The following is a 21,044-nucleotide window of genomic DNA, read 5'->3' as shown; positions in this document are numbered from 1 at the left end:
TCCATTTAGCTGTTTTCTCCTCATAGATTTTCTAATTTTTGTAACAATGCATTTCGCATGGTTAACAATAAAAATGTAATAAATGCAAAGGAGGTAAAATTTTATAACGGAAGCAATGATGACATCGTTTATACAAGGCAAAATAACAAAACATGTTAGAAAACACGCTGTCAGTATTTCTTATATCAGTGAGAATATTAAAGAATACATACAGATTGAGAAATAGGTCACTTGGAGGTGAACTAGGTAAGAGGTTCCTCAGCTAGTCCCAATTCGTGTTTCCAAGCATTTAGCTATAAAGAACGGAACCTCCTGAACCGTCTTTCTTTTACAGTAAAACTGATTTAATTTAGTTACGGTAGTGTGTGATTCATCCTGTCTATCTAAATAAAGTTTTTGTAGCATAACCATTTTACATGTAGTTAAAAATATGTTTATCGTTTTCATGATGCGCGTCCATCTTGTTTATTTTTTTTTAAAGCACACCGAAATACAAATAAACGATATACTGAGTGTACTTTTACATGTACAAACTTTTTCCCTAGAAAATGGTATTACAAGTTTTAAGACTCTATTACTGAACTTATTTAGATAGTTGTATATCAAGCATTTTTTTTACTCTTTTCAGCATATTTTGACATAGCTATCTATATGAAAGTTATAGAAGTCATAAATATTTGTAATTACTGTTAATATCTAACTGGATAACCTATACAGAAGGGTTGTGTTGGATTGGGAAATGGTGAAATTATAATTATAAAAAAGAAACCATGTTGACTTGAGCAATAAAAACAATGTATTAAAAAAGTAAACAGGATTAAATAATAACATATGATAAAAAAATATACACATATGTTAAATGCAGATCAAGGGGAAAAATCTTGAACATACTGCCCGCCTTAAAGCCACAAAGGGCTTTAACAAAGAATCTTCTAGTCAAGTGGCAAAGGAAATACTTTTATTGCTGGACGGGTCAGGTTTCCTGAAGACGTCTTGAGGTCCACAACACGGACGATCCCATCCTTTCCAGGATGGATGCCCGTTATACGGGCAAGTGGCCAATTGAGTGGTGGAGAAGAATCGTGCACCAGAACTAGATCTCCTATCTTCAGGTTTTGAGAATTTTTACACCATTTTGAGCGTTGTTGCAACGTATGAATGTATTCCAAGCTCCATCGTTTCCAAAGTCGTTGATGGAAAGCCTGTACTAATTGCCAATGTTTAAGGCGATTTGTTGGCACATCCATGACGTGAGGCTCTGGAACGGATGCCAGTGATGTTCCAATGAGGATGTGACCAGGAGTTAAAGTTAAAAGGTCAGCTGGGTCACTTGAGAGCGGAGTTAGTGGCCTGGAATTAAGCATGGCCTCAACTTGAGTGGTGAGTGTAATGAATTCTGAAAGAATGAGAACTGTGTCACCCATTACACGTCGTAGATGATGTTTGGCGCTCTTCACTGCGCTTTCCCATAGTCCGCCTTGATGAGGAGCAGCAGGAGAATTGAAATGGAACTTGATTCCACGAGTAGCAGTGTAACGTTGAATAGTGTCTTGTGCTTGAGGAGTTGTGAGCTGAGGTTTAACCAGTTTACGAAGAACTGCGTCAGCACCGACGAAATTCGTGCCACAATCACAATAAATGTCCGCACAAAGTCCACAGCGGGAAACAAAGCGCGTTAGAGCTGCTAAGAATCCATCGGTGGTGAGATCTGTCACTACTTCGAGGTGGACAGCCTTGGTCACCATGCAAATGAAGATGCACAGATACACTTTTACGTGTTTTACAGATCGGAGATTTAAGTTCTTAATTGTGAATGGGCCGCAGTAGTCAATTCCTGTAGAGAGAAATGGCCGAGCAGGAGTGATTCTAGAGGAGGGCAGATCACCCATCAGCGGGGTGTTGTTGCGTGGTTTATTTCTGAAACACGTAACGCACTTGAATATACGTGAGCGAATAACGCTACGTGCACAAAGAATCCAGACGGATTGAGCGATCACGGCTTGAGTAAGTTGAGGTCCAGAGTGGAGATGTGTGATATGAAAATGGTCTATTAGCAGGTCAACAACATGATGCTTCCTAGGCAGCAGCAATGGATGTCGAACATCAGAAGGTAGTGATGAGTTGTTGAGGCGACCACCAACACGCAAAATTCCATCAGAGTCCAGAAATGGTTTCAATCGTTGAAGTCGGGTGGAGCAGTCATGCTTATTTTGGAGAGATGAAATTTCTTCTGCAAAGGTGGCTTGTTGAACATGATGAAAGATCTTGAGACAAGCTTTGGAGATTTCAGACGATGAAAGAGGACCACTGAGACGGTCATTTTGATGACGACAATTGTGAATGAAGCGGTTAAGAAGAGCGACAATGCGTTGGAGTTTGTTCCACGATGAGTAGGCAGAAAGAAGTTCCCACTCCTTTTGAGGAGCTGATGTAAGAACAACTTAAGGTGTCTTCTTGATTTCTTCTGACGAAGAAAGGTCCTCAGGAATGAAGTGCGAGGTAGGCCAATGACAAGTGGGGAGCTTAAGCCAAGGAGGGCCTGTCCACCAGAGTGGATGAATGACAAGTAGGGAAGCAGAAATTCCTCTTGACGCACAGTCTGCAGGGTTATCAGTACTTGATATGTGTCGCCAAGAGTCGATGGGAACAAGTTCTTGAGTTTGAGAAACCCTGTTGGCTACATATGTCTTGAGTTTGTAGGGTGGAATCCGTAACCATGTCAAGACTATCGAGGAGTCACTCCATAGATAGATATTTTTGATGGCAATTTTATCTGAGAAGAGAGAATGACAATGTGCTACTAATTGCGCGAGAAGATGAGCAGCACAAAGCTCAAGGCGAGGAAGAGTTACTCTTTTGAGAGGAGAGACACGAGTCTTTGAGATTATTGGGTGAATGATGGTGTCACCATTAGACATCTGACAGCGGAAATATACGACAGCAGCGTAGCCACTCTCTGACGCATCTGCGAAGCCATGTAATTCTACGGTGCATGACAGGGAAAACTGTAACGCTCGAGGAATAGAAATTTGAGATAAATATTGAGTATCAATTAGGAATGAATGCCATTTTTTGGCGAGGTTAGTGGGCAGGGGATCATCCCAGGATAAGCCTGTGGTCCATAGTAACTGCATAAAACATTTTGCTTGCATGATGCAGGGAGCGAGAAATCCACAAGGATCGTAGATTTTTGCTATGATGCTCAAGATCGAACGTTTTGATGGATGAGGGTCCATAGGGAAGTTAAGGTTGTAAGTGAAGCAGTCAGAGTGGGGAGACCAATGTAGGCCAAGTATTGTGAAGTGTGGCTGTTCAGAATCTTGGAGAAAGACGGGAGTCTCAAGATGCTCCTTGGGGAAAGCTTGTAGAAGACGATCAGAGTTGGAGACCTATTTACGTACTTCAAATCCTCCTTTTCGTAACAGGTTGACCAATTGATCTTGAAGATTCAAGGCCGTTTCCTTAGTATCCGCACCAGTGATGATATCGTCAACGTAGGTTTGCGTTCTAAGTACTTGCGCTGCCTCGGGAAAGTAGTCACCTTCGTCGTCAGCGAGTTGGTGAAGAGTATCGGAAGAAGAGTCACTTAAGATAGCAGAATTTGCTGGTTCAGGATGGGACATTAAGATCTCAATAGTAGCCTCGATATGAGAAAATAAACTTTAAATTTCATCCAGGTCTTGAGACAATGTCTCGTCAGAGATAGGATCCTCTTCTAAGATTAAAACACGTTGCACATTGTTGTCGAATTCTTCTTTTCTTTTACGAATTTCATTTAAATGAGCATTAAGTTGGTTAATTTTAATAGGGGTGAGTTGTTCCTTTGAGGTATAGTATTCATCAACAGTATGAATACTAAGATTTTGAGTAAACATAAAATCTTAGTTTGAAGTCAAAACGATGAATTGTGCATCAAAGATTCAATAAAGTCATTAACTAAAAGGAGGCATGTATAGTCTATTAAGTGCACAAAAAATTAATAAACTTGAGCTTGTTTGATTGATTGGCACCAAAAATATAGTATTAAAGTAAGTAAAGAGTTCATTTCATATCGTGATCTGAGTCCAAAAAGATTATAATCGGGTAAACATAAAAAACAATAAATTAATAGTGGACTGTAAGGGAACTGAGTAGAACATTTAGATTATAAATGGGGTAATGTTAACAAGGAATGAATATAGTTACCAGGTTTTCATCCGGCTCGAAGGACCAAATGTTGGATTGGGAAATGGTGAAATTATAATTATAAAAAAGAAACCATGTTGACTTGAGCAATAAAAACAATGTATTAAAAAAGTAAACAGGATTAAATAATAACATATGATAAAAAAATATACACATATGTTAAATGCAGATCAAGGGGAAAAATCTTGAACAGGTTGTGAAAGTTTAAATGGGTCACTGAAACTATAGACAAAGACAGGTCGGACAATAAGCATTGAAGCTCTGTCTAAGTAGGTTTGGTTTGACCACCTCTGATGGCCTTTATTGACTGGCAACAATGTCGGTTTTGTCGGTGTTCTTACAAGGGTCAAAGTCGAGTTGGTTAATTGTGTTCACTAAGTCTAAGTCGAATTTAGAATTGTATCAGTAGTCGTAAAACAGGATACAACTTAAGGAAATTAAATAACTACCAAATATCCACGAGGTATCGGAGCAACATAGATAAAATCGAAGTAGTAATTATACAGTTAGATTATTGACTTTACCAGTAAGTAACTGTATTCTCAAATATAACGTGCTTTGATATTTATTATTTTGTAAATTGGTTAAAAAGCTAAGATGAAAGTCATAAACATCTTTTACTTACGACCGTGTTTCAAAGTAGTTGTTTCAGTTCAGTTCTTAGAATTAAAAAAATTCACATAACAGCATTGTTCACTTTCATAACAGCATTGTATTACTCATACAAACACATTACTCATAACAACACGGGTAACGGACCAATGAGGTTCAAGGATTGAGAGAGAAGAAGTAAAACTGTACTGATTTGAACTTCAACTAATCAGCTGTACAGGCCAGTTAAATTGTTGAGTGGTGCAATTCTTGGTCCACCACTCAGTACCAATTACAACTCAGTACAGTATTTCGTTGCATCACTGTCAGTGACAATGAGAGGTTATAAACGAAAACATAACCTCTCTTAGAAGTTATTAGTAGTGAATTTTAGTTATTAAAACACTGCCGTAGATAATCTAGTGTATGTAGCTCGCATAAATAGTGTTGACGACAAGAGTAGAAAATTTAAGGTACTAGCCTTGGGCGAGGATGGGAAACTTGTACGAGTGTATCTTTACGCAATCGTTTCGTAAACTACTATAAATCACTAAAAACTAGTTATATTAATAGTTAATACAGTTTGACCATTTTAATCTCGTTAAGTAATTGAAGCAACCTAAGTCTTGCTCTTTAATAACCCCAGGGCCACGAATATACCAAATGTAGTGATTTGACGAAGGGAGTCTTTAACGTAGAGGAATGTGTTAATCAGCCAGATCTGACACACGCCTCATTAACTTCCAATTTCATCAAGGCAAGACTCACTCTTCTTAGAGGTGTTTCTACTTAGTCATGAAACATGAACGTTACGTTGTCTGTTTCTTTAACTTTAAGTAGTTTAAAAGCTTAATAAATAAATAAAAAAATAATAAAAATAATTCGTCTAAAGATAACCTCTCAAAACGACTTCCAGCTTGTTTTCAAATGAGCTAATGCAAATAAGAAGCTGTTTATTAAGCGATTCAATCATATCGTCTATTACGATTGTGTTACATAACCATCGAGCAATCGACAACAATCGGCTAAAACCTTACCTAACAAATAAATCGATAAATAATTTTGATCGATACGATTGCCACAATCAAAGCTTACAGCAGCTGATTTTTACTCTCTAGAGAAGAAAAATGCTGTTTTCGACCCGCAACGTATGCATTAAAAATGGCTGTTTTTGCTGCAGTATGACGAAATAGCTATTTTCTTGCAAGTGTAGTAAGGGCATGTCTACAGTTGCATAATTCACCTAAATGATGTAAACACACTCTTGCGTAACGTGTAACGCACAAGATTTTACCTGACCCGACAATAGCGTTGAACGTCATTGGCTCCATAGAGGTATATGTTTTTAAGTTGAGCACTCAATGTTAATTAAATAGGTTTCATTACTTCACTAGTGAGTTTTTAAACTTTACTTCACTCGTGAAGTAAAGAAGTTTTTTACATCACGCTTGGGACAGGGAAGCTTAACATGGCTGGTTGGGTAAAATAATTTACAATTAACTAATGCTGAAATATAACAATAGATACATTTGAACAGGTCCAATAATATCAGTATCAATAACATATTAATGTACAATTAAAAGCTTGATATATTAATGTAAGCTTTGTGCTGAATAATCTATCATAATTGTAAGGCCAGCATAATGTTCCACCTTAATACGGGAATATTAATACATATCCAAACACATTCAAAATAGGCATTTGAAGACTAGCTCATACTAGAGATTTTTTTTAAATTATTAATTGTGTGGATGGAGTCGTCTGAAACAGAGATAGACTCGCTGGGAAACATATTCTTGCTTAATGACTTAGTCATGTGGATATTGATAGTCACCTAATACTTGGGTAAAATATATTTCGACTTAAACAAATAATGTTATATAATACTAGTTTAGTTATAGTGTAACATAAGCTAGTAGGCAATTGTGGTGTAATTCCCATCCCAGATTAATTTTACTCAGAATTGTGTAGAGCAAATTGAGCTGCGTTGTACCCGATTATTGATGGCCAAAACATGACGTAAATGCCTCAGCTACATTACAATGTTAAACTCTAACGAAGATCAAACAAAGTTCAACTAAGGTCAATACTCAATGATATAAGAAACCAAGACAATGGCTCAAGAAAAAGTCTGAAATCAACTACTTAAATTTTTGTTCGTAAGTATTGTAAATATTTTTATATTCATAATATAAATTATGTCTCAATTTATTTGTTAGTCATCACTTAAAAATTTTGTCAGATATTTATTTTTATTTCATTTACGATAGCATATTGTTTTTACAAGTAAAGTATTTTCAACTAAAATCTGTATATTTTCACATTCACATCACTTGATACGCAGATTTGTTAAATCTGGTTGGTTGGCTAGTGTTGGCTAGTGGTTGGTTACTCTAAAAGTGTATGACAAAATATCATAAATAAACAAGCACTAGTTAAATACTTTTTTTGAGAACAAACAACTACAAAGTGTACGGTTAGTTCAATTTTATTTGTATTCTTTATATTAATTTGAAAATGGTTTTCTTTGTGACAGCTAATTTGAGAGAACGGCTGGGCGTAGAAACTCGGTAGGGGTATCTAAAGAAAGGGCTTGGTCTGTAGATAAGCCACCATAAGAGAAATGCGGTAAATTCCCTTGGGGCTCCACCCCAGTGGCCTTTAAATTCCCATCCCATGTTATTCTTATAGGGGGAAACTGGGTTTTGTCACAGATAATTTCAGAGAACGGCTGGGCGTAGAAACTTGATAAGGGGTCTCTAAAGAAATGTCTTGGTCTGTAGATGAGTCATCAAAAGATAAACTAGGTAAAATCCCTTGGGACTTTGCACCAGAGGCCTTTAAAGTCCCCTCAGCAGATTTTTTTACATTATGAACATATGTTAGATTTTACACTACTTTTAATGAACCAGCTGTTGATTTTAAAATTGTATTTCAAAGGTCAAGTGTAATGAGCATTTATTGAAACTGTCAAAATTAAATGTTTACATTATTATTTACGATTTTAAAATTAATTCTTCACTGCATGGCAAGATTTTTTATAGGTTTAACAAATTGATGAATTTATGATATGTTTTAAAGTTTTTCTAAAAAAATTGATCATTTAATGCACTTACAAAATTTTTTTACTATAAAATCAGTTGGACTTATCAATTTCAAAGGAACAGATAACTATTCCTTGTCGGGTTGGCTTATATTTATTGTAGGGGTTTGCACTTGCCTTTTTTGGCCTACTTTCAATAATCATTTGTAGATGAGTACATTGAGGATTTGAGCTGGGTTTCAAGTTTTGGAATATACTAAGCACGGAGTAGGTTTAATCTATGGATCGGTGCAGTAGGTGAATTAATGGCAGTTCAGGTATCAAAAAAGGGGAAAAGGGTGTTTACTTTAAATGTTACATATAATATGATATCTATATAATATAATATGGCTAGGTAGAACAATGCATTTAAACCTCACTACATACAAAACATTCGGAAATACAGTGCCATCACATCTCATCTCATTTGCAAAATGTGTTGCCAACCAAGCCGGACTAGGTTATGGATGTGGTTAAGCAAATGTTCAATATTTGTGGTCAAATTCACTACAATTATGGCCCATTCCATCCGCAAAATACATGCACAGCTTTATGTGATCGATACGGCCAAGGCAAAACTATGCCAGATGTTAATCAATTGGTAAATAAGTACAGGATGATTAAATACGTTGGTCGATGTGGCAAGAGCATGAATCAAAATTGCTTGGATCGAAGTAAGAATGTTCCTGCTTTCTGGTGAATCATATATATTTATCAATTATCAAAAAGCTGTATTAAGGTTGCAGTTTCTTTTTGAAAGTGTCCCCAATATTTCCTTTGACATTTCCTCTTATTAGCAGTCACCAGTCACCATATAATAATAAAAGTCGCAATAGAAAGTCACTTATCTTTGGATATTACATTACAATGAGCCCACGTAAAGAAATTTAAATACAACAAAGTCCATGAAATATAGACTTATGATAAGACGCTTTGTTGATGTTAAAACCTGTGTGTAAGTTATAAATCTGAGTAACGAGTAAGTATAAAAAGTTTGGAAGTATAGAAATATAGGTTAAACAAATCAATAGATCGATATATCGATTGGAAACCATCGAAACAAAACGGACTTGAACTTCTCGCAGCTTCAAATCTTACATTCACTTTATACCAAATATTATTCTATTGTTTATATTTAGGACAAAAATAAACGATTTAAGTTGGTATTTGCAACTTTCAAATATGGTGTAAAGAGTAAAAGTCCAATTAAAAATACGGTTTTCCCCTTAATAGTAGTTTTCTTCATTTGTGTTAGTGATGAAAAGCTTAAATTTACTTTATAAATAAATATGATTAACAAATTTTATTAGCAAGTTACCTTGTCTGAGAAGTAACGGATTATTGTCAGAATGTGATACTGCATCTGTAGTAATACTCTCTTCATCATACTGTAGAACTCACTCCACTAATGGATTCTCATATTAATTTCACCTATCTGGTTCAGACGTGTTGATAAACTGAAACATGAGATTAGATTAGTATATTAACTTGGGTTACAAACTTTATAAATTAAAAAAGTGTAGCGGGTATAAAATAAATTACTAATACTATAAGGCCTTACTCCAAAAACAGTTTTTACCTCATAAAAAATTATAAAACAATTTGAGTTACTTTGACCTCTTAATTTAAGGTCAAAGAAACTCAATTAAAATAAGTAACACCAAGTGGCTACCATTATACTAGTAGAATATGTTTGGGAAACCTATTTAAAGTACGAGAACCTAATTGCCTTTTGGATTCTGTATTATTATATGTTTTAAAACAATTAATTAATTATACATTGTTACATTGTGAGTGAAAACCAAATAGTTTGTATAAGGACAATGTCCAACCATATTTCGTAGTCTAACTGTCACAGTTAGCCCATTGATCGTTATTAATTAATATCACAATTATTAACATCTGGGTCGGATTTAAAAGAGTGCACCGTCACCCCTGGGATAGCTAGACAGTTAAACCGAGCACGTACTATCATTTTCAGTCAATACTATAAGTACATTAAAATTGTTTGCCCAATGACAAAAAAGGTAAGATTACTAGTGTACATCTACCTAATTTATTTTTTTGTGCTCTCTGTAATACAAATGAAATGCCTGTGAAACACAAATATTATTCATCAGTATTATAAGGGAGATTTTTGAGACAAAATGTAAATATTATTGTTTGAAGCTGTGAAACGCCTTGGTATTTGCAAAGCTGTTATATTGAACGCCCTTGACTGCAACGTTTATTTGACTTTCTCTTCTGCTTGCATTTTCAATTGAAGCTAAATATATATATATAATAATATATTAAACATTTCAATAACACAATTTATGCTAACTGAAATAATCTCAGATACGTTAGTTATATCTTACACGTTTTTATGTGGCGTATTTTAAGAAAATTTTCATTTTAATTACTTTATATTAATTATATTGCATATTAGAATCAAATTAATTGAGTCTTTTCCATGACACTAAGCATATTTTCTGTTCAGGAAACTCATTTTTATTGTTAACTTTACCTTTTAGTTCGCAATTATACAAATTATCATTTTAAGTGCCTTGCGAAAGAAATGATGGGACATGTCAATTAGTCAATTAGGATGGCTTTCGATTATGTAAATGGTTCCAGCAACACTATTTTATACTACTAGATGCTTGTGGTATCAATAACTAATCAAATTATAATACATTGTTGGGATAAATATACAAAATGAAAAGCGATGCTGGTTGAAGAAGGGTTCAGCATCCACATTCCGCTGGTCACTAAAATTTACACAATCTACAGTTAAAGGTGTTGAAGTATAATTGAAGTCAAATTGCAATAGATTAACCTAAAAACCACATTTCATCTTTTTGTTAGCTCTTTACGGGGGCATTTATTTTAAACACTCAAGAAGATCTCAGAGATTCTCTCCGAATCATGGCATTATACACAACCAATGTTGCCTATAATATGTACAAATGTGTACCTGTATCGTATACATTAATGATATAGTTACCAATTGATCATTTAGTGAATTGAATCGTTTTATACATAAAAAATAACATACCATAACACTTTGTGTTTGGCTGACCAGGATTTGCTTTTTAAATGTAATAATTATAAGACCTACCGTCTTGAAGCAACCCAGTTTTGTACTCAGTGTGCAGCTGTTTCGGCTTAATAAATGTAAAAAGACGACAAGAACCAGATTGTTCGCTTATTTATTATGATTTAACCTCTAAGAAAGTGCTGAAGATGGCTTGATTAAGCCGAAACAGCTGTACACTGAGTACACAACTTGCTTCAAGACAGTAAGTCTTATAATTATTAGGCCATAAAACATAAGAGGTAATACAGAGTAACGGTGATCTTAAATAAAAAAAGCTTATCATCTAGACTAAGTTTAAAACCAGTGGGGAGGACTTGGAGAGTAAGTTGAATTTTCAAGTTTATAGAAATATGCGAATAAGGTAATGTACCATTGTGAATTCTTTCAAAATCATCCAAGACGATAAAATATAATCTAGGTGGTGTTTTAAGATTAATGTTCTAGCAATAGACTGAGAGGGAAGAGTCAAAGTTAATAAAGTGTATTAATATTGGTCTTGTTTTGAAATAATACCTAGGTTCATACTCAAATCTTCTTTTGAATTTCGGTGAAATCTATACACATGAACTGGCAATACTTTATTTGTATTGCTACTGTAATACTACTGTAATACTCACAGCGATATGCAATGTCAAGTAAACTGTTATTTTACTAAAAGCATAAAACAAGTTAGTTTCCTGATTTTTTTAAATTTATTTTACTCTTTTATAAAGGTTAGTAATTCTTCAGGAAGAGCTTTGTAACGTATAGAGTAAAGAAATATTCAAGCGGAAAATCCAATTTTGAGTCAATATCTGAAAGCAATACAGCATTTGATTACCATCAAAATAAGAAACAAACCGATCACTAGGTTCAACTGCAAACTTACGTGGTTCCGACTTAAGTCATGAGTGTAAAATTCCTTAATTTTGGCTCTAAAAGATTGCATGGCATATTTTTTGAGGCCAGAGGGAGGTTGTTGTACAGCTTTTTTTGAAGTACGAAATGCTTTTCCTTCCAAGCTCAAGCCTAACTCTTGGAAAGTGAAGCTGGAGACCTTCTCCCGAAGGGAGCCTTTCAAGAAGGTACTGTGAGAGTGCCAATTGTAACGTGTTGATTTTTATTTATCTAATATTGGCTTAAAATATAGTTCTGTTTCTAATTAAGTAGAATCAACAGTTTTTTTAGAATTACAAAACCATAAAGCGCCATGATTTCCTTATTTTTAGACATATTCGATAGATAATATTGTGTTATTTTTAAACATCAATTATAACATATATCAATAACATAAGGCAGTAATAAACTAAGTATACAGTGTGTTAAAAAAAGTCCCGGAACGGCTTCATATTGTTTACCCAACCAGACCTGTACGGTGGTACAGTTTTGTATCTAGAAACGACTGTCATTTTTGACTTGGTTGTCCGTTTGAGTTTAAGTTTGCTAAATTGTATTTTTACTAGTAAAGACCTTTAATTTGGTGTGCGTATCAACCCATGTTTACATAAAAGATTATCCTCTTACTCCTTGTGGGCCGTCCTGTACAGGAGAAGAAAATTTATAATTCCTTAAAAAAGTAGGTTTTTATGATAAATATCTAGATACAAAACTGCACCGCCGTATCTATGTTGGTAACAAAATATTAAGCCATTTCGGCACTTTGTAACACACTGAATACATTTTTAAATAGTGCTGATAAAAATCCCACGAGAAATACGCCAATCTACAAGGTCAATATTATAGTGTTCGATCAATTAATAACTGTAGCACAGATAATACCGTCTCAATAGCACTGAAATATTTTTTCCAAATTATATTGTATGATCACAACACTATAAGATTATTCTACACAATATGGTTTATTTTAATACATTTTTTTACAGAAAAGTAAATTAGGGAAGCTAAATCCTTAGTCAGACACGTTCTACATTGTCCACCATTAGATAACCTTTTGAATAGAAAATCTCCCAAGATTAATGAAGAAAATATAAATTTACTAATAAATTAACTTAACTATCGAACTATTAATTATAAAAAAATACACGATAATAACGACAATATTACGTTAAATAATCGTTATGAACACATTGGAAAAGTTTCAAGAGGATCGGCTTAGCCAAAGACCTGGAATGGATTCCCAATTGCGAACTTCAGGTATTAAAAATACTAAGCCTTACCCCAGCTTATAGGAACAAATAACCGATAAATTGATATATGAGTCCCATCGGATACGATCATCCTGTCTAATTGTTTCATATTGTATACGTTTTGATCTCCCAAGCTTACCTTACGGCTTTCATTATTGTAGAGTTAATAGGTGTATTATGAGAAATAATTAACAATTACTAGTTGGTTAAAACTATAGTGTTTTAATAATTAATATTTGCAGAAATTAAGCTAGTCTAGTAGTTAAGTGCGAGACTTTAGTCCCCAAGATCCCGGGTTAAAATCCTGCTAGTCATGGGTGTTAATGACTAATTTCATACATATGTATGACCATTGATTAATCTTTATATTTGTGCTATAACTTATTTGTGAAGATTATCAACTATCACATGTTTTAATATTGTAAAATGAGTAAATAAATAGTTGTTGAAATGTACTGAAATTGACTATTCTTATTTTTTGACTTTGATAATTGACAATTTAATAATGGGTACATTTGATCTAAGTGATAATACTGCAACCTTAATGTGTTGCCTGAAATTTAAGTGCAAATGAAGGCGGGGCAAAAGTTAATATCAGCATGACTGACGTTTTAATCATTTGATGATTTGTACTCGTATAAATAGCAGGAGTAAGACTATGAAGATTTTAAAGTTTTGGAAATAAAACTAACGTTTTAACATCACTCAACTTATTTTTAGTATCAATGATAAGAATAACGATTTTAAATGGGAAGAGGTTGCCGTTACAATAGTCATCAACGGTGGTTAATGACCTTGGGGGAAAGATAAGGGTGTTAAAGCCGTTTTTGTTCATTTCATCCCCGGGGACGTCATTACATGTCCGTCGCCTCTGTGGATTGTCCCTGATTGGCTGTAAATTCGCAAAACGTAGATGACAATTGCACTAACTGCTAGTTGCTTAAATACTCCATTACTTAGTCAAATGCTTTACTAGTATAATATTTTAAAGTGTCTGTTATGTGTTTGTAATTAAATGTGCTGTGCTCATTGAACGCATTGTAGAACATGTTTAGTTGGTCAGCCGAATTCAATTTAATTAATTGAGGTTTTAATTAATTACAGAGGTAAACGATGAAGTAAAATGGTCCCAATCAATATACACACGTGTGTGGTGTTTCATTATTAGATGGATAATGACATCTGTCCTAAAATCTGAGTGTATTTTATACGTAAATATTTTTTGGCCTGGTTGGTTTAGGACGTTAATATTTTTTCAAGCGATTAAGTTTATACAAAAATTTATGGGCACGTTTATATAACTTGTATTTACAACTCTATGTATCGTTTTAAAGTTACAATCATGGCACAGCAAATGAGTGATTAAACAAAAGTTACACCATGGCACAGCGAGTGAGTGATTAAACAAAAGTTACAATCATGGCACATCTAGTGAGTGACAATCATGGCACAGCTAGTGAGTGACAATCATGGCACAGCTAGTGAGTGATTAAATAAAAGTTACAATCATGGCACAGGTAGTGAGTGATTAAACAAAAGTTACAGTCATGGCACAGGTAGTGAGTGATTAAACAAAAGTTACAATCATGGCACAGCTAGTGAGTGACAATCATGGCACAGCTAGTGAGTGATTAAACAAAAGTTACAATCATGGCACAGGTAGTGAGTGATTAAACAAAAGTTACAATCTTGGCACAGCTAGTGAGTGATTAAACAAAAGTTTTTAGCTCAAGAGTGCGGATATAAATTGTGAAATTAAAACATGTCCACAACTATGGTATAGATTAAAATTTATTATTGTACTACTAATTACTAATGTACACATAAAACAGATGAATTTACAACCTATGATATTTAATCAAATACAAAATAAACACGTTGACATGTAGTTTAGTCTGAATTATCTTTATACCATATTTTAAAATGAATAAGATATATCTTCTTCAAGCTTGCAGGATTAAGATAAGGTTAATCCTACTCGTATTCCAGCAATTCCCTTAAATCTGACACACATCTTTTGTAAGCTGAATCGTAATACACATGCAGGTCTCTACAAGTGAACACGTCATTTTTTATCGTTTGGATAAAACTTGATTTTAATCAGACAGAAATTAAAAAATCCAAGGACTTAATATGTTCTTGTGATATTTTCCTCTATTTACCTGAATCAAATTCGGCCACACTAATAAGTCCAAGGATACACTTTGCAAACATGGTCAACAGGGAAAATTAACTTTTTGGATTTATTTATGGGCCCAAAATGACTTAAAATCTCTTATTGTTCTCTAAAAAATACTCATGAGATCTATCCTCGAAGCTGTCTCTATATTGAAAACATAAGAGCTAGAGAAAGTAGCTCTTACAAGTAAAAACATCACTTGTTAATATCTAGCAAAGATTATACTGAAGATTACTCGATACATTGTAGTCAAGGGTAGCAGTGCGAAGTCTGGGATCTGTTTATGACGATTGGATTAAGGTATCTGCAGTCTTTAAATGCAATGGGAAAGGAGGGAAACAGGTTTTCGACGTAGGAAGTGGTGAAGGAAGTAGTAATGGCGAGTAGTATGGAGCGTGGGAACTGTTTATGACGATTAAATTTAAGGTATCTGCAATCTTTAAATGCAATAGGAAGGGAGGGAAACCGGTTTTCGACGTAGGAAGTGGTGAAGGAAGTAGTCAAGGCAAGTCGTCCGGAGTGTGGGAACTGTCTATGAGGATTCTATTAAGGTATCTGCAATCTTAAAATGCTATGGGAAGGGAGGAAAACAGGTCCGCTAAGTTGGAAGTGGTGAAGGAAGTAGTCAATGCGAGCTGTCCGGGGTGTGGGAACTGTTAATAACGATTAGATTAAGGTATCTACAATCCTAAAGTGTTATGGGAATGGAGGGAAACAGGTCGATGACGTAGGAAATGTTGTAGTACGTAGTAAAGGCGAGCCGTGTGGAGTTTGGGAATGGATTTATGTATCTCCAATACTAAGACTGCTTTCAGAGTGAACTAATGGTTTTTCACGAGCAAAGCTCGGTCCCCAGGTACTACTTAATTTATATATATATAAAGATACAAAGCTTCACATAACTAATTTTTACCATATAAAAAAAGGGTAAACCATAAAAACCGATCCATCATATTATGTTTAAAACCATTAAAATTCCGTCGAAAAGCCCCAATTAGGATCAAATACGTAACAAAGAGAATAAAAAAGTTTGCCTACAAAAGATAAACTGTGAACGTTGTAATGAAATATTTCACAGAAAATATTTTGATGGCATTCACTACGAGGAACCAATACCAATTAATATGTATAAAGACGGTATTATGTTCGGTAAAGGTGTTGCCAAAGAACTGAAACTTGGCCTACCATGAGCAATTTTAAGGATTTTATTTTTACTTACTGTATAATTTTAATTTTTTTTCTATATACTATAATATGAACAATGACCACCTTAGGACGCTTAAAATGTAATATTTGTAGACCTTTTATAGGTGCCAATAACTGTGCCAAGATGTGACAATAGCTATGGTTGATGGTGCCAATAACTATGGTTTTTGTATTTTTTAACATTTTCATTTTTTAATAAACTTAAGTAATTATATATATATTTTATTTATATATCCCAGTATTCTAAGTACATTCTGCTACATGATTAAAAAGACGTAAATATTAAAAAAAGTATTGCAAAGGAGCTGTGGTAGATTTCTCCGAAGTTTACCGTTAAGGTGCCAATAACTGTAGCATTTACCCTATCAAGTGTAGCACGCTGAAATGTTTACTAAAGCCCGAAGAAAATAGTTGAGAGAAATTGATTAATAAATTTAAAGTAACCCAATACTTCAGTATATAAGTTATAAATCAAATACTCTAAACTTAAAAATGAGTTGATTTCAAACTTGGCTAGGCCTAAGCTGTCATACTAGCAAAATCAGATTGAATTACTCCCATACTACATAATATGTAGTATTTTACATATTATGCAACAAAAAACACATTAGAGGTATAAAAATGGTAAACTATGCTACATTTTTATACTATTTTATTTTAAATCTAGCTTTAAATCGGTACAAAACTGGACATTATATTTTTTTATGAATAGACGGCCTATAATAGAATATAGTATACAAGATTTAAATGATAAAATTCATTTTAAATTTATTATTTATAACAAATACAGATTTCATTTACATTATGGTATGAGAATATTAGTTTCTATTTTGGCACTCCTTTTTTGTTAATTTCACTGAAATAATTTTGTTTGGAATCTGTGTTTGGGTAGCATTAGTTAAGTAAATAGATGCGTAGTGTTACGTGTTTAAAGTTTTGAATATGTATCATGTTTAAATATTTTTTTTATTCGTATCATCCGTTGTAAGTCTTCATTTCTAATCCGAATGTGAAGAATAATTCGTAGTGAGTAAAACAAACGAATGGACGTTAAAAGCCACCTACCTTTAGCTGTTAAGTAAATGAATACTTTCGGATGATAACATGGTTTTCTGTAAATAAACGTTTTTAAATCTGTTTTAGATCATATTTATCGGTCTCAAGAGAGCTCGTATCTCGGTTATGCTCCGAGTCAGTAAATTTACGGCTTGTAAACCTTATCATGTTGGTACACATTTAGTATTTTTCCTAGATCAGCACTAGCAACACCAAATATAGAGATCTCATCTAAACCCTAGACGAGGAAAGTTTTCTTCAGTTTATTAGGAAAAATAGATAATCTTTTGTGACATCGATCTAATTTACCAACTATCTCCTTTTCAAACAAAAATATATATCTATTATATTAAAAAAAAAAAATCAACATATTATTTTTTATCATTGGGGTTTTGGTATTTTATGAAACTATACATGATCAGGGATAACATGTCAAATATTTGTAAATCTATAATTTTATTTATATTTACTCTTACAGAAGGTGTCTCGCTTTAGTTTTTTACAAAACAAAAGAGTTGCAGTATTTTATTACAATTTTATTACATATAAGAAACGTTGTGTTTGCATTTACTAACGAATGACTTAGTATGACCTTAAAACACATACCCTTGTTAACGCATTCTACATAAGCTATAAAGCAGTTTGAATAACGGCAGTGATTCATTTCACTAACACCCATTCACACCATACTGACCCGAACCACGGGTCTATGTCATGACTATTATGGGGTTTAGTTAACAACATTCTGCATGCATATTATACAAGTCTGAATCAGTGAATGTGTTATTTTTTAATGCAAACAAGTTATCTTTCGTAATTAAAGACTTTGAATATATAGTAAACATTTCAGTTGGATTTCACATATGGTCAGTGTTGATTAATACAATTACTTATGTGCATGATGAGTTATTTGTTTTACTTAGGAGCCCTTGAGATGCAAAGTTGTAGTTTTTAAAACCAAAAAGATCCGCAACGAATATAAATCTGCAAAGCAAGACATACGTGATCAGGCAAAACCCCAATTGATACCCCTTTTTTACTACGAAAATTTTAACATGCACACCTGTAGAATTAACAACACTTCTTTATTGATATTACAATCGTGTCTGTGAGCTAAAAAGGGGACAGTTTATGTTTATTTAGTAAAGCCCCATTGAGTGGCAACTCATTTTAAACTACGTTATAAAAGAATAATGTCAGCGTAAACCAGAGGTCCTTATCACTACCCTAAAAAGTAGGCTTATTAAATATTTAAATATTTTAAATATCAGTCTGATGGATACCACATTAATACATTCTTGATGCATTTTCGAATGGCAGCCATATCCTAAACTGGGTTTCAATAGCTACCTCTAATTTCACTCATATAATCTTGTATTTCGTATATTTTATAAGGCGTGCAGTGTTAAGTTGAACTCGAATAACTCAAATAAATTAAGAAGGGGGTCCGTACTTTTTCCCAACCCCTGTGTAGGAGCACGTAGGAGTCACAACCAGTATTCACAGCTGAGGGTGGAGATTCATATTTGAATGTAAACTGAAATATGTTGCTCCAATGACCATGTGTAATCTGTTTAATCCCAGATGATCCCGCAGTAATTACCTTGCGCTGTACCCGGATTGATTTCTACTTTTTTAATCCAATGAGCAAACAGTTTTTTACAAATACTTTATTATTAAAAATACATGTTATGTCTTATCTAGTTGGTCATTGCTTTTGTATTCAAATTATTAAACAGGTTTTCTGCTGTCAAAGCATTGTTACCAAATTTTAAATATTCGTTTTGATATACCACGGTTTTGAACTTTCAATCCCTTAAAAAAAATTATATTCTGCTAGAACTATGAGTTTTAATCAGTGATCTTCTTTTGTGAAAGGTTAATTATCATTAATAACTATATTGTTTGGTGTACTGTATTATGTTTTGGCAAATAAACTATACAGTATAAACTATAGGGGGTGTTTTAGTCCTTTTATAATATTTTATAATCCTAAACACCAAAAAAATTATAACTTACTAAACAATCGAATGAGCCCAAAAAGTAACAGTACAGTATGAAAACACGTTTTATATTTTTACCAACGAACTTTTTTTAAAGTAACCTTATCAGTTCAGTTCTTAGAATTAAAAGGTTTCTCATAACAGCATTATTTACTTTCATAAAAACATAGTTTTTCATAACAACATGGGTAACGGACCAATGAGGTTCAAGGATTGATAGAGAAGAAGTAAAATTGTTATGATTCAAACTTCAACTTATCAGCTGTTCAGGCCAATTTAATTGTTGAGTGTTGCATTAGTTTTTGGTACAATGTTTCATTGCATCACTGTCAATGGCAACAAGAGGTTATAAACGAAAACATAACCTCTCTTTGAAGTTATGAGTAGAGAGTTTTTGTAATCAAAACCCTAGGTAAAAACCGTTGCGTGAAATACTATTAAAGTAGTTTTCAACTTTTGTTATTTAGTTATAGAAAGGGAATATGATGTAATTTTAATGGAACTAATAATAATATAAATTCCTTGTCTCCACGGCAATTGGAGTATACCAGTAGTCCAGCCTAAAGTGTTCCAATAGCTAACTTTTTTATTTTATGTCTAAAAGTAAACCTCTAGTAGGGGACCCCTTTATTTTTTATGCTGCTTTTTGGTACGTATTTCAATTTTCATAATGTCTGCCATTTTTCCAATAAAGCTGCCAACCTATATTTTTCTTGTTAAAGACCCTATATTTTATGATTAATTTAAAATGTAAATGCAATTTAAATTTTTTTTATTCTAGGCATTTTGTCTCTGAAGCTACACGTTTAGCATTTACAGCTAAGTTGTGTAACAACTGAGAAAACATGGTTGCGGTGTACATTATGCATCATGTAGCTCCTAAACAAATAAGTTTAGGCCAAAAGTGCCAAAAGAAAATAAGTCTTAAAACTGCATCTACATTCTAAAAAGCTATACAATTCACAGTTATCCTATTTCGCTACTGTGATAGGAAGCTGTTTGGAGTACGATCTTAGCGTACGACTATGTCCAATACGATTATGCGTACAAAATGATTAAAATTGAAATATTTATCACATTTTTCAACATGTCCAAACATTTATTATATTCATTGACATGCTAACCAAATAAGTTTTCCTCACGTTTGTCTTGAGGTAGTCGTCCAAGTTTAAGCTTTGTAAACGGTTCCCATACATTCAAGAGCAACTCCTGATTCGTAGCAACGACGTAGAATACAGAGAGTCTCATTACCTATAAGTGGTCGTTATTTATTTGGACGTAAATTGTTTGCAAAGCAGCTGAGTGAGAATTTAAGCTCCGTTGAAAGAAATTAATTCCGAAACACTGCAACGGATCTATTATTCGCAAAAGAAGAATGTCAGTATTTAATTTGCGAAAATAATATATAAGATAGTTTTATCTTGGTTTTTAATTTATCTCTTTTTACGATGTGAATCCTAGCTAAATTTTAAAGTGTTTCGTGAGCATTTATTTAAATACGTTTAAGTATGCTATAGTTATTACTTTGTTTTAAGTA

General features: G+C 33.5%; 1 protein-coding gene across 1 annotated transcript; it reads right to left on the bottom strand.

Annotated features, from left to right (window-relative positions):
* Positions 1-932: 932 nt before the first annotated feature.
* Positions 933-3,623, bottom strand: LOC129000376 (uncharacterized). Its single transcript, XM_054427340.1, has 2 exons — positions 3,398-3,623; positions 933-2,425 (listed from the first exon to the last, which is right to left on the bottom strand). Exons 1-2 carry the CDS (start codon positions 3,621-3,623, stop codon positions 933-935), a joined length of 1,719 nt encoding a protein of 572 aa, XP_054283315.1.
* Positions 3,624-21,044: the final 17,421 nt, after the last annotated feature.

This window comes from Macrosteles quadrilineatus, unplaced genomic scaffold, assembly GCF_028750875.1.
Source record: "Macrosteles quadrilineatus isolate MER2022 unplaced genomic scaffold, UCM_ALF_1.0 Scaffold_8__2_contigs__length_117827958, whole genome shotgun sequence".
Taxonomy (NCBI): domain Eukaryota; kingdom Metazoa; phylum Arthropoda; class Insecta; order Hemiptera; family Cicadellidae; genus Macrosteles; species Macrosteles quadrilineatus.
Note: the sequence above shows the minus strand (reverse complement) of the source record. Positions and strands in the feature narration are given on the sequence as shown.

Bases quoted from the DNA above. Each gene is read 5' to 3' on its own strand.
- LOC129000376 (XM_054427340.1), bottom strand. From the start codon at position 3,623: ATGTCCCATCCTGAACCAGCAAATTCTGCTATCTTAAGTGACTCTTCT. The intron at 2,426-3,397 runs GTAAATAGGTCT...TTCTTACATCAG, and splicing joins AAAAGGAGGATTTGAAGTAC to CTCCTCAAAAGGAGTGGGAA.